The following is a 12,897-nucleotide window of genomic DNA, read 5'->3' on the forward strand; positions in this document are numbered from 1 at the left end:
CTGCTACACTGACAATAAAGACAAACCAAACAAAGCAGTGAAGTATGATGAAGTAAGCAAGGTGCTTCTTAAGAGATGATGACAACCTCAGTAATGTACCAACAGGCAAAAATCTTAAAAGCAACCTTAGTGAATTTCAAAAAGCTCGTTTGTTTTTCAGAGATATTCTGGCTGTGTTTCTCCTATTCATCTTACCCTAGACTGGCATTTTTTCTCCCCTCTCCTCCAGACACCCAATGCCCACATAAGATGGGAATGTTCCTGAAGAGAACAGGCAGCTTCTCTTCGAGCAAAACAGCCTCTATCTGAACACAACAGGCGAAGCAGTTCATAAACCTGACAAATGACCAGCACTTCTGAAAGAAACACCCCAATCAGAATATTCAGAAATGGCATTCAGGGTATTAAGCAATTAAATGTTGCCTAAACTGGGAAATGCCAAGAACATGCAGTTGATCTGTCACTTCACTGCTTGTCAGCATTTCCTGCCTGCCTTAGGCCTATCATAGGTCACATCCCTGGAGGTGGGCAATTTCTCCTTGGTTTTCTGCTCCCTTAAATAGCCTCTCTTTTGGGGGACCTTATTTCAACTTACTTTTCTAATATTTTGCTAAAGGAAATAAACAGATCAGTTACAAATGGATTATCACTTTGAAATGTCAATAATTGAGAGTATTTGCGTTGCAACAAAAATTGATGCAGTTTATTTACCATGGAGCAAATAACTTCATTAAAAGGATTCACATAATCTTCACTGCTCTATTGCCTCTCAGATCTACAAGTTTATCATGTATATTTGAATAACTACAGTGGCAACAACAAAAAGGACAGGTTATAAATCTATTTTTTAGGTCCCTTAAAGTTTAAATGACTAGATAAATAAGGATTTTTAATTGACCTTGCTTTTGGTACAGATTCTAAATCAGAAAAGACATTGTTTTCATTACAGTAACCCCCCGCCCTTATCTGTGGAGGATACATTCCAAGACCCCCAGTGATGCCTGAAACCACGGGTAGTACTGAACCCTATATATATACTATGTTTTTTTCCTATACATACATACCTATGATAAAGTTTAATTTATAGATTAGGCTCAGTAAGAGATTAACAATAGCTAGTAATAAAATAGAACAACTATAATAATACACTGTAATAAAAGTTATGTGAATGTGGTCTCTCTGTCTCTCAAAATACCTTATTGTGCTGTACTCACCCTTCTTGTGATGATGTGAGATGATAAAATGCCTATGGGATGAGATGAAGTGAGGTGAACAATGTAGGCCTTGTGACGCAGGCTGCTATCGACCTTCTAACATGTAAAGGAGGACCATCTACTTAAGGTGATCCTGGATCACTGAGCCATGAGGATGTTGATGGCTGGATATCAGGGGCAGACGATGTCAATGGCTAGGGATCCTGGGTGGGACGGCGTGAGATTCCATCACAATACTCAGAACAGCACACAATTTAGAACCTATGAACTGTTTATTTCTGGAATTTTCCATTTAATATTTTTGGACCACAGTTGACCTTGGGTAACTGAAACCTCAGAAAGTGAAACCGCGGGTAAGGGGGTTCTACTGTAGTTTAAAATGTATTTTCTAGAAAATTCCCCTCCCTTAAATTTGTGTAGTGCTTTACAGTGTTTCAAAACATTTTCACAGATATCACCACAGTTGATCCTCCCCAAAATCTTATGGGATAGCAAATTCCAAAACCAGAATAGGTCAAGGGATCCTAACTGGATTCGTTACACCCCATCACTCCAGCCACCATTGTTCATAGCCTTGTTCTCATATTTTTAAATCTCATTATGTCTTTCTGCTGCAAATTTAGTAGTAACTTCTTCAATCTTTCTTCTAGTTCATTAATTCTCTCTTAATCTGTATCTTAAATGCTATTTATACCAAACACTCCATTTTTCATTTTGATAATTACAGTTTTTACTTCTAAAAACCCCAGTTGGTCTTCAGATCTGCCTGTCATTTTTGCTTGATTATCAAAATGCCATTTTTATTTTAACAGAAAGTAACAAGTACTGGAGAGGATGTGGAGAAACTGGAACCCTGTGCACTGTTGGTGGGCATGTAAAATGTGCAGCTGTTATGGAAAACAAAAAAAAAATTTAAACAGAATAACCATATGATCCAGCAATTCCGCTTCTGGACATATACACAAAAGAAGTGAAAGCAGGGTCTTGAAGAGAGATATTTGTACCCCCATGTTCATAGCAGTGTTATTCACAACAGCCAAAATGGTAAGCAATCCAAGTGTCCAGTGGCTAAGATTCCATGCTCCCAATGCAGGGTGCCTAGGTTCGATCCCTGGTCAGGGAACTAGATCACATATGCTGCAACTAAAGATCCCGCATGCCACAATGAAGATTCCACATGCCACAGCTAAAATCCGGCACAGCCAAATAAATAAATAAATATTTCAGAGTGTCCATCGGCAGATAAATGGGTAAACAAAATGGAGTATAAAGTAACATTATTCAGCCTTAAAAAGGAAGGGGATTCTGACACCTGCTGCAATATGAATGAACCTTGCAGACACTGTGCTAAGTGAAATAAGTCAGGCACAAAAAGACAAATACTGTATGAGGCAACTTACATGAGATACCTAGAACAGTCAAATTCACAGAGACAGAAAGTAGGACGGTGGTTGCCAGGGGCTGGGGGAGGGGAGAAACGGGGAGTTAGGGTTTAAGGCGTGCAGAGGGTTTGTCTTACAAGGTGAGAGCAGTTCTGGAGATGGATGGTGGCAACGGTTGTACAATACTGTGAACGCATTTAATACCACTGAACTGTACGGTTTAAGATGGTAAATTATAGGTTCTGCGTATTTTACTACAATTGAAAACACTTGTTAAATGTGCGGGGCGATCAGCAGTTCAGAGGACAGAGACCAGGAAGCAGAGGCTTCCTGTGTGTCTACCGCGTGCTGACCTCTGACCTCTGCACCACCCCCACCCCCACTCACTCTTCTCAGATTCCCCCAGGCAGCGAGACAGAATTAGAAATACAGGAAGTATTAAATAAAGGACAACTACTATTATTATAGTCTCACCATCATCCTCATTAAGGAAACAGAGAAGAAACTCAGGCTCAGAGCGCTGGACCCATGGTTACGCCCAGCACTCTTTCCAAGACTCCATTCAGAACCTGCGACCACGTGCCCTTCAGGTGCTTTCTGGGAAATGATGGGTCCTTACTCGCCCTGGAAGTCACAGCCCTGACTTGGATGCCTAAGTATTTCAATCACGAGCTGATCTCTTCACCTTCATAAGGCACACGTCTGGGTCTTAAAAGATGCTTCGACCAGTACAACCTCTGAGGACAGTTTTTACAACAAGTACCGCCCTACGAGTAGACAAAGGCCACTGGACAGAAGTGTCCACCCCCTGGGCTCAGTCTCCCCTGGTGACCCAGAGCTGGGACTCCGGGCCAGGCTTCCAGGTCCACTGAAAAAGACAGCTGCTTTCCATGCCATCACAGAAGCAGCATTCAAGAATCTAACATTTAAATATAATCAGGATTTACCCTTGTTGGAGGCAAAGTCTGGTTCTGGGCAGTAAAAATGGCTATAATGAGTTGCTCTGATGGATTTCGTTCAGGCCTGCTAATGCACTGTCACATCAGTAGAGGCTTGATGGGAAGCAAATGTAATCCTTTTAGGACAGATAACTAATGCTCTCCCGGACTCCCCAGGGTGTTTCTTTATGAGCGGATTTATTCTTTGCTAATGCCCTAAGATCAGTTACTGATGACCTGATCTAAACCCCTAAAAAGTCCAAAAGCTCTCTTTAAACTAAAAAAATTAATAGGTGATACTCTCCCATAAAAGAGTGACTCCGTAAGGCCGTCGTTCCACCCACCAGCCCCCTGTGGTATCTGCATTGCTCCCTTTTGCAGGACACCACGTCTACACTGCAGCCTTCCTCAAACCAGTGGTTCTCAAACTTAGCCTCGTGTCAGAATCCGCTGGAGAGTTTGTTTAAAGCACAGCCTGCCAGGCCCCACCCACCACCACAGTTTCTGGTTCAGCACATCTGGAAGATGGCCAACGTGTGTTTCTCACGAGATCCTGGGGGATGTCTCTGCCGCTATTCCCAAGATCGCACGTCACCACCCCCTTACTTTTCCACAGCCACTTCTGTGGGAATGCTGGACATCCTCTTGGGATGCCAACTCCTCAGTAATTCTGCTCACGTCATGTCTACACCCCAGTGGGGACCAGGGGCAGCCCAGGTCTCCTCCCTCTTGCGCTGCTCTCAGCTCCTTCTGCCCTTCTTCTGCCTGAGGAGGGGTCAAAAACAGGGTCTAAGGAATGAGGAGGTGGAGGGCGTGCCCAAGGACCTGGTTGGCTCTTTCCTTTTTGCTTCCACACCACCAGAGGGGAGTGAGGGAGCACAAGCCCTCACCAACTCTTTTCCTTCACAAAAGGAGATGCTTCTCTCAGGGACCCTGAGAAGCAGAGGCAGGGGCAAGGCAGGATTCGGTGTTCCTGAGTTTCCTGCCAAACGACCAAACTAATGTCGTCTTAACAGCAGTCCACTTTGACTCCTGACGCCTGTCTTCAGATACCAGTCCCTTCATGAAACCTTTCCCACCTGGACGTCTGAAGGACATACCTTTCCCGCCTTGTATACATGTATGTCCTTTTCAGTTCATCCCCTCTGTGCCTTATTCCCTTCTGAATTGTACACAGAAAGTACTCATTAAATATTTACTGAATTTAATTGAAACATACTCACAGGTCAGACAGTGAGCACTGTACCATTTCTAAAGCAAGAGTCATAGAAATTATACATCAACAGCATTTAATATTTAGAAAAGTTGTTTTCAAAAACGAGTCCCCTAAAAATGTACTTCAGGAGAAAGACATGCAGCTACAGACCAGAAGAGCGTTCATAATACTTCTGCAAGTTTCCAAACATTCTACGTATTCTTTCCAGGAGCACATGTATAATATAATGCATTTGGCCCCCTAAAAACTGTTAACAGTAAAACGAAAATTAACCTTGGGAAATAATGCAGAAATTAAATTGATTTGCTCGATGATTTTCTTTCTTAGAAGCATGGCCCTTACTTCACTTACATTACCAAAGAAAAAATGTAATAGCGATAGTGTAGAGCTTTCCTTTAAAGGGAACAAAAGATGGCAACTCACCTTAGAATTAGTTGTAACATCACATCTTCACAATGTAAACCGATGAGAGTTCTAAATAATGCCAGGGACACCACACAAAGCTGGGAAGCAAGAAAAATATCTATTTCAGATATTGGAAGGACAGCCTACTTCACACAGATGGTAAATAAATCAGAATTACAAAATAAAATGACCTTTTTTTTTTTAGCAGTTTTAATTAAGAAAAATGTAGAATTACCCTCCTAATAAAATGCCTGTGCTCATATTTCCAACTTGTAAAGATCCAGATAAATATGTCCCCTACAACTCCCCAAGACACACACACACACACACACACACACAAACACACACACACACACACACACACACACCATCTCCTATTTATGTCATTTGTTTTCCTAGTTATTTTCAAATACGACACTGGTTATTTGCAAGACAGGGCTAACAGAAAATTGCATATACCCCAGCCATCTCTCTCTCTCCAGAGTCCTCAGCCCTAAGCCTCGGCTCTTCTTGCCTTACCCCTTGGCTTTGGGGCAAACATTCTCCCGGGTTCCATTTCCCATAGTGCTGAGGGATGATGATATACTTTCCTAGGATGTTCATTAAAAAACAAGATTTCTTGCAGTCTCTGATTTCCAAAAAGGAAAGATAAACTGTCCAACAGAGAAGGTTCCCAAAGGTGCATTATAAAATCACCGTGCCTTTTGGGAGTAAGCTTTTGCTGTTCCATCAGGCCACTTAAGTAATTTAGGCTCTCATTCTTTGTACAGGAGAATAAGGGCTAGCCTGTGTTCTAGGCAGGACAGGTGTACAAGCTGGTCAATGAAATCCGTAACGGTGTTGTAGAGAAAGAGCTGTACTTGGCGTGCCCCAAAACATCTCTTGTGCTCAGGACAGGTCACACCTTACAGTTAGGAAGAAGCAAATACTTCATTCCGTTCCTTCCACGCCTTTGCACATGCTGTTTCTCTGCCTGGAATGTCTTCCTCTGTCTCCTCTGCAGGATAACCCTACTTATTCTCAAAGACTGACTGTAGGCATCACCTCTCCTAGGAAATCTTTCTTCTCTTTCTCCCAGGATTACCACTCAACACCCGCTTTCCCCAGTTCGAGTCCTCTCTATATGTTGCCATAGTAACCTGGGCAAATCACTGTCAAGGGTGCTCAGCACCCTGTATCTGTCTTTTTATTACTGAGTCCAGGGAGTTCATTATTCTACATACAAGTATCTTTTCAGACACATGATTTGCAAAGATTTCTTCTTATTTTGTCAGCTGTTTTTTCAATTTCTTAATGGTGTCCTTTGAAACACAAAAGTTTTTACTTTTTTACAGATTTTAGATTTCTTCTTGAATCAGTTTCAGAAGTTTGTGTCTTTCGCAGGAATAAAGACACAGACCTACTAGAGAATGGACTTGAGGCTATGGGGAGGGGGAAGGGTAAGCTGTGACAAAGCGAGAGAGAGGCATGGACATATATACACTACCAAACGTAAGGTAGATAGCTAGTGGGAAGCAGCCACATAGCACAGGGAGATAAGCTCAGTGCTTTGTGACCGCCTGGAGGGGTGGGATGGGGAGGGTGGGAGGGAGGGAGACACAAGAGGGAAGAGATATGGGAACATATGTATATGTATAACTGATTCACTTTGTTATAAAGCAGAAGCTAACACACCTTGTAAAGCAATTATACTCCAATAAAGATGTAAAAAAAAATAAAAAGTAAAATTTTAGTAACTATGAAAAAAGAAGTTTGTGTCTTTCTAGAATTTGCCTGTTTCATCTACTTTATCCAATATTTTGGCATGCAGTTGTTCACAGTATTCCCTTATAATCCTATTTATTTATTTATTAACTATGTTTTTTATCAATGCATACAGACGTCATTAACTATGAAGAAAAGAGAAGGCATATTTATTACAAAAATCAGAATCATGGTTATTTCTGCAGGAGAGGGAGAGGGCTGTAATCAGAGAGGGCTACCAAGGGGCTTATGAGGTGTTGGCAATGTTTCATTCTCCCCTGAATGATGATGACATGGTGTTTTCTTTACAATTAAACTGTATATTTAGGCTTTATACAGTTTTGCTCTGTATGAATATTGTATCTCATTATAAACTCTGACAAGGTATCATTCCACTGGGCAGAGGCTGCAATAGTAGTTCTCTATGTCTGGTCCAAGTCTTCCCATGGGTACAATGGATATAATCCTTTTTAGTTCTATAAGGTCAACAAACAGTAATACCCCCTCTTTCATTCTAGATTTTACTAATTTGACTCTTGTCACTTTTTTTCTTAGTAGTCTAAAAGTTTGTCAATTTTGTCAACTTTTTCAAAGAACCAGCTTTTTTATGAGGTTTTTTGGTTTGTTTTTATTGAATGAAAGATTCTTTAAATTCTATAGTACTTTATAATTTTCAAAAGTTTCACACACATTGATTCCATATAATCCCATAATATCCCTTTTCCCCCCTACCCCTATATTGCCCTTCCTTCCTTCCCTCTCCCCACTGGTAACCATGTTTGTTCTCTATATCTGTGAGTCTGCTTCTTTTTTGTTTTATTCACTAGTTTGTTGTATTTTCTAGATTCCCCATATAAGTAATATTAAGACAGTATTTGTCTTTCTCTGTCTGACTTATTTCACTTAGCATAATGCCCTCTAAGTCCATCCAAATTTTGCAAATGGCAAAATTTCAGCCCTTTTTATGGCTGACTAGTATTCCACTGAATATATATATACCACATCTTCTTTAAACATTCATCTGTTGGTGGATACTTTGGTTGCTTCCATACCTTGGCAAATGTAAATAATGCTGCTATGAACATTGGAGTGCATGTATCTTTTTGAATTAGTGTTTCTGTTTTTTTTTGAATATATACTCAGGAGTGGAATTGCTGGGTCATATGGTAGTTCTATCTTTAGTTTTCTTGAGAAACCTCCATAGTGTTTTCCACAGTGGCTGCACCAATTTACATTCCCATCAACAGTGTAAGAGGGTCAAAGAACCAACTTTTTGTTTTGGTGATTTTCTATTGATTTTGTTGTTTTTCTAGTCTTCATTTCCTTAATTTCTGCTCTAATCCTTATTATTTCCTTCCTTCTGCTTGGTTTGAGTTTGCTCTTCTTTTTCCAGTGTCTTAAAGTAGGTTAGGTTACTGATTTGGGATTTTTCTTCTTTTTTAATGTAGGTGTTTATAGCTATATATTTCCCTCTTGGCAGTGTTATACTGCATCCCGTAAGTTTTGGTATGTTGTATCTTCATTCTCATTTATCTCAAAGTACATTCTCATTTCCCTTGTGATTTCTTCTTTGACCCACTGGTTACTTAGGAGTACTGTTTAATTTCCACATATTTGTGAATTTTCTTTCTGTCAATAAATTTTAATTTCAATCCATTGTGGCCAGGGAACATACTTGGTATAATTTCAATCGCTTTAAATTCATTGAAAGTGATTATCACATGGTCCATCTTGGACAGTGTTCATTCCATGTGCACTTGAAGAGAATGTACATTCTGCTGCTGTTGGGTGGAGTGTTCTACAGATGCCTGCGCTAGGTCTAGTTGGTTTATAGCATTGTTCAAGTCTCCTATTTCCTTATTCATCTCCTGCCTACTTGTTCTATTATAAAAAAGTAAGGTGTTGAAATATCCCACAACTATTGTTGTATCTTCTATTTCTCCCTTAAATTCCACCAGTTTTTACTTCATAAATTTTGGGACTCTGTTTTTAGATGCACATATATTTATAATTGTTATATCTTTCCAAGGGGTTGACCCTTTATCATTATAAAATGTCCCTCTTTCTCTCTAGTAAATTTCTTGTTTGTTTTTTTTTTAATTTCTTGTTTTAAAGTCTAATCTGTGGCTTATTAGTATAGCCACTCCAGCCTTGTTTTGGTTGCTGTTTGTGTAACCTATTTTTTCTATCCGTTAACTTTCAATCTACTGTTATCTTTGAATCTAAAGTGTATCTCCAGTTGGCAGCAAATACTTGGATCTTGTTTTTTATCTAGTCTGACAATCTCTGCCTTTTGATTGAATTTTTAATCTATTTACATTTAATATTATCATTATAGTTGGATTTATATCTGCCCTTTTACTTTTTGTTTTCTATATGTCTGATGTCTTTTTGTTCCTCTATTCCTATTTTACTGTCTTCTTTTACATTAAGTGAATATTTCCCCCATAGTAACACTTTAATTCCTTTAATGATATTTTTTACTATTTTTTTGAGTTACTAGTGGTTGCTCTAGACCTTACCATATACATCTTAATTTATCAGTCTACTTCAGATTTACACTAAATTAATTTTAGTGAAATACAGAAATGTTACTCTTATATAGCTCTATTCCTTCTTACCCCCCTTTGTGCTATTACTGTTATACACATTACATCTACATATGTTACAAACAATAACACTGTTAATTATTCCTTTACCTTTTTTTGCATTTTTAATGGAGCTTTTTTCTGAAGTATAGTTGATTTACAACATTATATTAGTTTCAAGTGTACAACATAGTGATTCAATATTTTTATAGATTATACTCCATTTAAAGTTATTATAAAATATTGGCTATATTCCCTGTGCTGTACAATGTATCCTTGTAGCTTATTTATTTCATAAATAGTAGTTTGTACCTCTTAATCTCCTACCCCTATCTTGCCCCCCCGCTTTTCCTCTCCCCACTGGTAACCACCAGCTTGTCCTCTACATCTGTTTCTGTTTTGTTAAATTCATTCGTTTTATTTCTTAGATTCCACATGTAAGTGATAACACACAATATTTGTCCTTCTCTGTCTGACTTATTTCACTCAGCATAATGCCCTCTAGTTCCACCCATGCTGTTGCAAATAGCAGAATTTCATTTTTTCTATGGCTGAGTAATATTCCATTGTATATTTATACCACATCTTTATCCATTCATCTGTTGATGGACACTTAGGTTGCTTCCATATCCTCGCTATTGTAAATAATGCTGCTATGAACATTAGAATGCATGTATCTTTACAAATTAGTGTTTTCATTTTCTTCAAATATACCTTTGCTTTTAAAACAATAATTGCACTTAAATAGACAGCCTTTGGAGAGAGGGTTGCAAAGGATTACACTAATGGTATAAGAGATTTTCAAAGTTAATCAGAGCACCAAACTAAAGAATGACTACCTAAACTCACAACTGCCCAGACGTGTATTTCAAAACACTTATGGACAGAAATATGATCTCTAAATACCCAGACTTGATACACTTTGGTTCCCTGGCTTTACCTGAACTTAATTAAGCCCATATGTTCCCCTGTACCTTGTCTCCTCAGAAGCACATTCTGCTGGTTCTACAGAAGAAAGTGCCAACCCAGACAAATTGAGAAAAATTGTCCTATGAAAGGCAGTAACTCCCACCTCCCTGACAGAAGGGCTCCTGATAGCAAAACAAATTATCTAGTTCATCTCTTCCCAAATAGAAAAGCAATGGCTGAAAGAAAACAGAATATTCATAATTTTATTCCAAAAACAAACTCTCCTGAAATCTGTCTTGAGCTATAAATTCCCTTCCTCTGGGGCCTTCCTTACCCGAAATGGGGTGTTGATTCGGCTCGTGAGAGTATCTAGGATGTGGACGTTCTCATGCTGGTGCAACAGGATAAAACGGAGGAAGATCTCAAGTAGTGCTGGCTCAGAGATGCTACGCAGAAAAAGGTCCAGATATGCAGTTGTGGTCATGACCTCCTCCACAGTCACCTGGGACCAATGACAGAGTGAGCACAGGTGAGCATCCCCTCAATGCTCTGATACATGCCTCCTCAATGGCCCCCAGCCTCACCGCAGTGAACCCATCAAGGCAAGAACACGCCTGCCACAAGAACACACTTCAGAGCTTCATCTGAAGCCCATAACCTATTCACATTCCACAAAACCTCATGCTGCTTCCGCCCTTTAATTCAGTAAGGGAAAAGCAAAGGCAGAAAGAAGCAATTCAAGTGTTCCAACGACTCCAATCACCAGATGCAGTTCGAACACCATCAAGATTTTAGCGTGTAATCACAAAGGAGAAAAAAAGATAATAGAAAGTATTTCCATGGTCAGTAAGGGATTAATTATAAAGCTCAGTACAACTTGTTTCATTATTAGTCATTCAATAAACCTTTATTGGGACCTGCTATGTACAGGAGCTAGGAACATAAGAACATATTTTCTGTCTAGGAAGTTGGGTTATATATATGCTCTAGCAAACAAAATAATAATATAATAAATAGCAAGTGAGAGGTCCAGACACAAAATGCTGCTGCACACAAGATGTTCAGATATGTTTCTGGAAAGTTGTACGCCAAATTTTTATAACTGAATAATATATCTATAAGTATTATTTATAAAGTGCTATAAGAGTTTACTGCTTATGAAGTAACTGTGACTTCTTTTAATAATACAGATTACTATTTTCTATGCGGTGTGATTTTCCCACGTAGTAAAACGTTGATCTTTCAGGAAATAGAACCCTCTGAACAGTCAAGTTTTTCAAAGAGCTGAGGATTTGATCCTTAAAGCATCAAAATTTTAATTTTACAATTTTTATTGGGAATATTTTAAGAGCTAATATACGTTTCTTCATCCTCCTAAAAGCAGCATAGGGGTCATCAATTGCCTTGCCATCTGTAATATAGAAAGACTCAAACAGGGGTACGTGAAAATCACCAGGGAAATAGTCCAAAATTTCAGATTCCAACCTTATACCCTAGAAAGCTTAGAAATCTCCCCTGCCATGAGTCTAATGCACCTGATGCTAAATGAAACAGATGGTGATAATTTTTGAGTGATTACATCTTTTCTTTTCCAGTATTCCATCTTCTTTCTTCCTCCCTTTAAAAGTGTTAACTGTCACTTTATCATACTGTTACTGGGCCATTCCTTTAAAAATACATTCCTCTCCTTTTCTGCCTTCAAAATCCACAAATCGGTTTAGAAACCACATGTCCAGGCCTGCTATATAAGTGTAGATAGGCCTTGTGTGGATGCATCTGTGCAAAAAGGCTTAAATTACTTTTACGAATTTCTTGGTTCTTAGGGATGTTCTAGATAGATGAGTTCAAATAGATAAGATATTACCAAATCAGTTCTGTCTGTTTTCTTTATTCTAAGCACGGCCCCTATAGGACCTCTGAATCCACTCTCAGAATCTATGGACAGCTCACCCGGCAGTACCGTGAGTGGCCCGACACTGCGTCGAGCCCTTCGCTCCCCAGCTCAGAGCCAATCCTGTGAGCCCTCAAACACTCAACACACCCCTGTGTCATCTGGCCAACTGTAAAGGGCTCTCCGTGGCCCAAATATAGCAAAGGAAATAGGTAAGCATCAACTGCATGGCAGATAAATTACCTCGAGAAGAGTGCTTCACGTGGGCTGCCCTGCTTCTGAAACAAACTGCTCCTATCCTGTGTTTTCCCATGTTCGCTAGTCCCAGGCTCACGGCACTTGTAATACTGTCCTGGGACACAAGCTGTGACTTTTTCTTTATTACTCCAGCGCAATGCAAAGAGCCTAGCGCATAGAAATTACTTAATAAGCGTTTCCTGAACAAATGATAATCCCCAAGGACCTAGCAATTTACATTTGCCAGAGTTGAGCTTAGGTTTTTAATTCCTCCCTCTTCTCTGCATGAGATCTGAAGGCCCCAGTGAGTGGGGATATTTCTTTATAAAGACCTATAGAATAACTGATGTCACCAGTATAGCTAAGGGGGAAAG

The 12,897-nt window shown here is 39.4% G+C and overlaps 1 protein-coding gene across 19 annotated transcripts in view; it reads right to left on the minus strand.

Moving 5' to 3' along the window:
• The window catches only part of FHIP1A (FHF complex subunit HOOK interacting protein 1A), a 223,811-nt gene that overhangs the window by 33,170 nt on the left and 177,744 nt on the right, over window positions 1-12,897 (minus strand). For 18 of the 19 annotated variants that reach the window (XM_089912372.1, XM_089912383.1, XM_089912382.1 and 15 more), the window contains 2 exons: window positions 10,730-10,897; window positions 5,174-5,253 (listed from right to left, as the gene is read on the minus strand). In XM_089912372.1, the coding sequence (XP_089768498.1) occupies window positions 5,174-5,253; window positions 10,730-10,897 (248 nt within the window). The remainder of the gene's footprint in view (window positions 1-5,173; window positions 5,254-10,729; window positions 10,898-12,897) is intronic. The other variant, XM_089912374.1, reaches the window with a different exon arrangement.

Source organism: Delphinapterus leucas, chromosome 5 (assembly GCF_059928025.1).
Source record: "Delphinapterus leucas isolate spDelLeu-1000000601 "Yukka" chromosome 5, BTC_Dleu_Yukka2, whole genome shotgun sequence".
Lineage (NCBI taxonomy): Eukaryota > Metazoa > Chordata > Mammalia > Artiodactyla > Monodontidae > Delphinapterus > Delphinapterus leucas.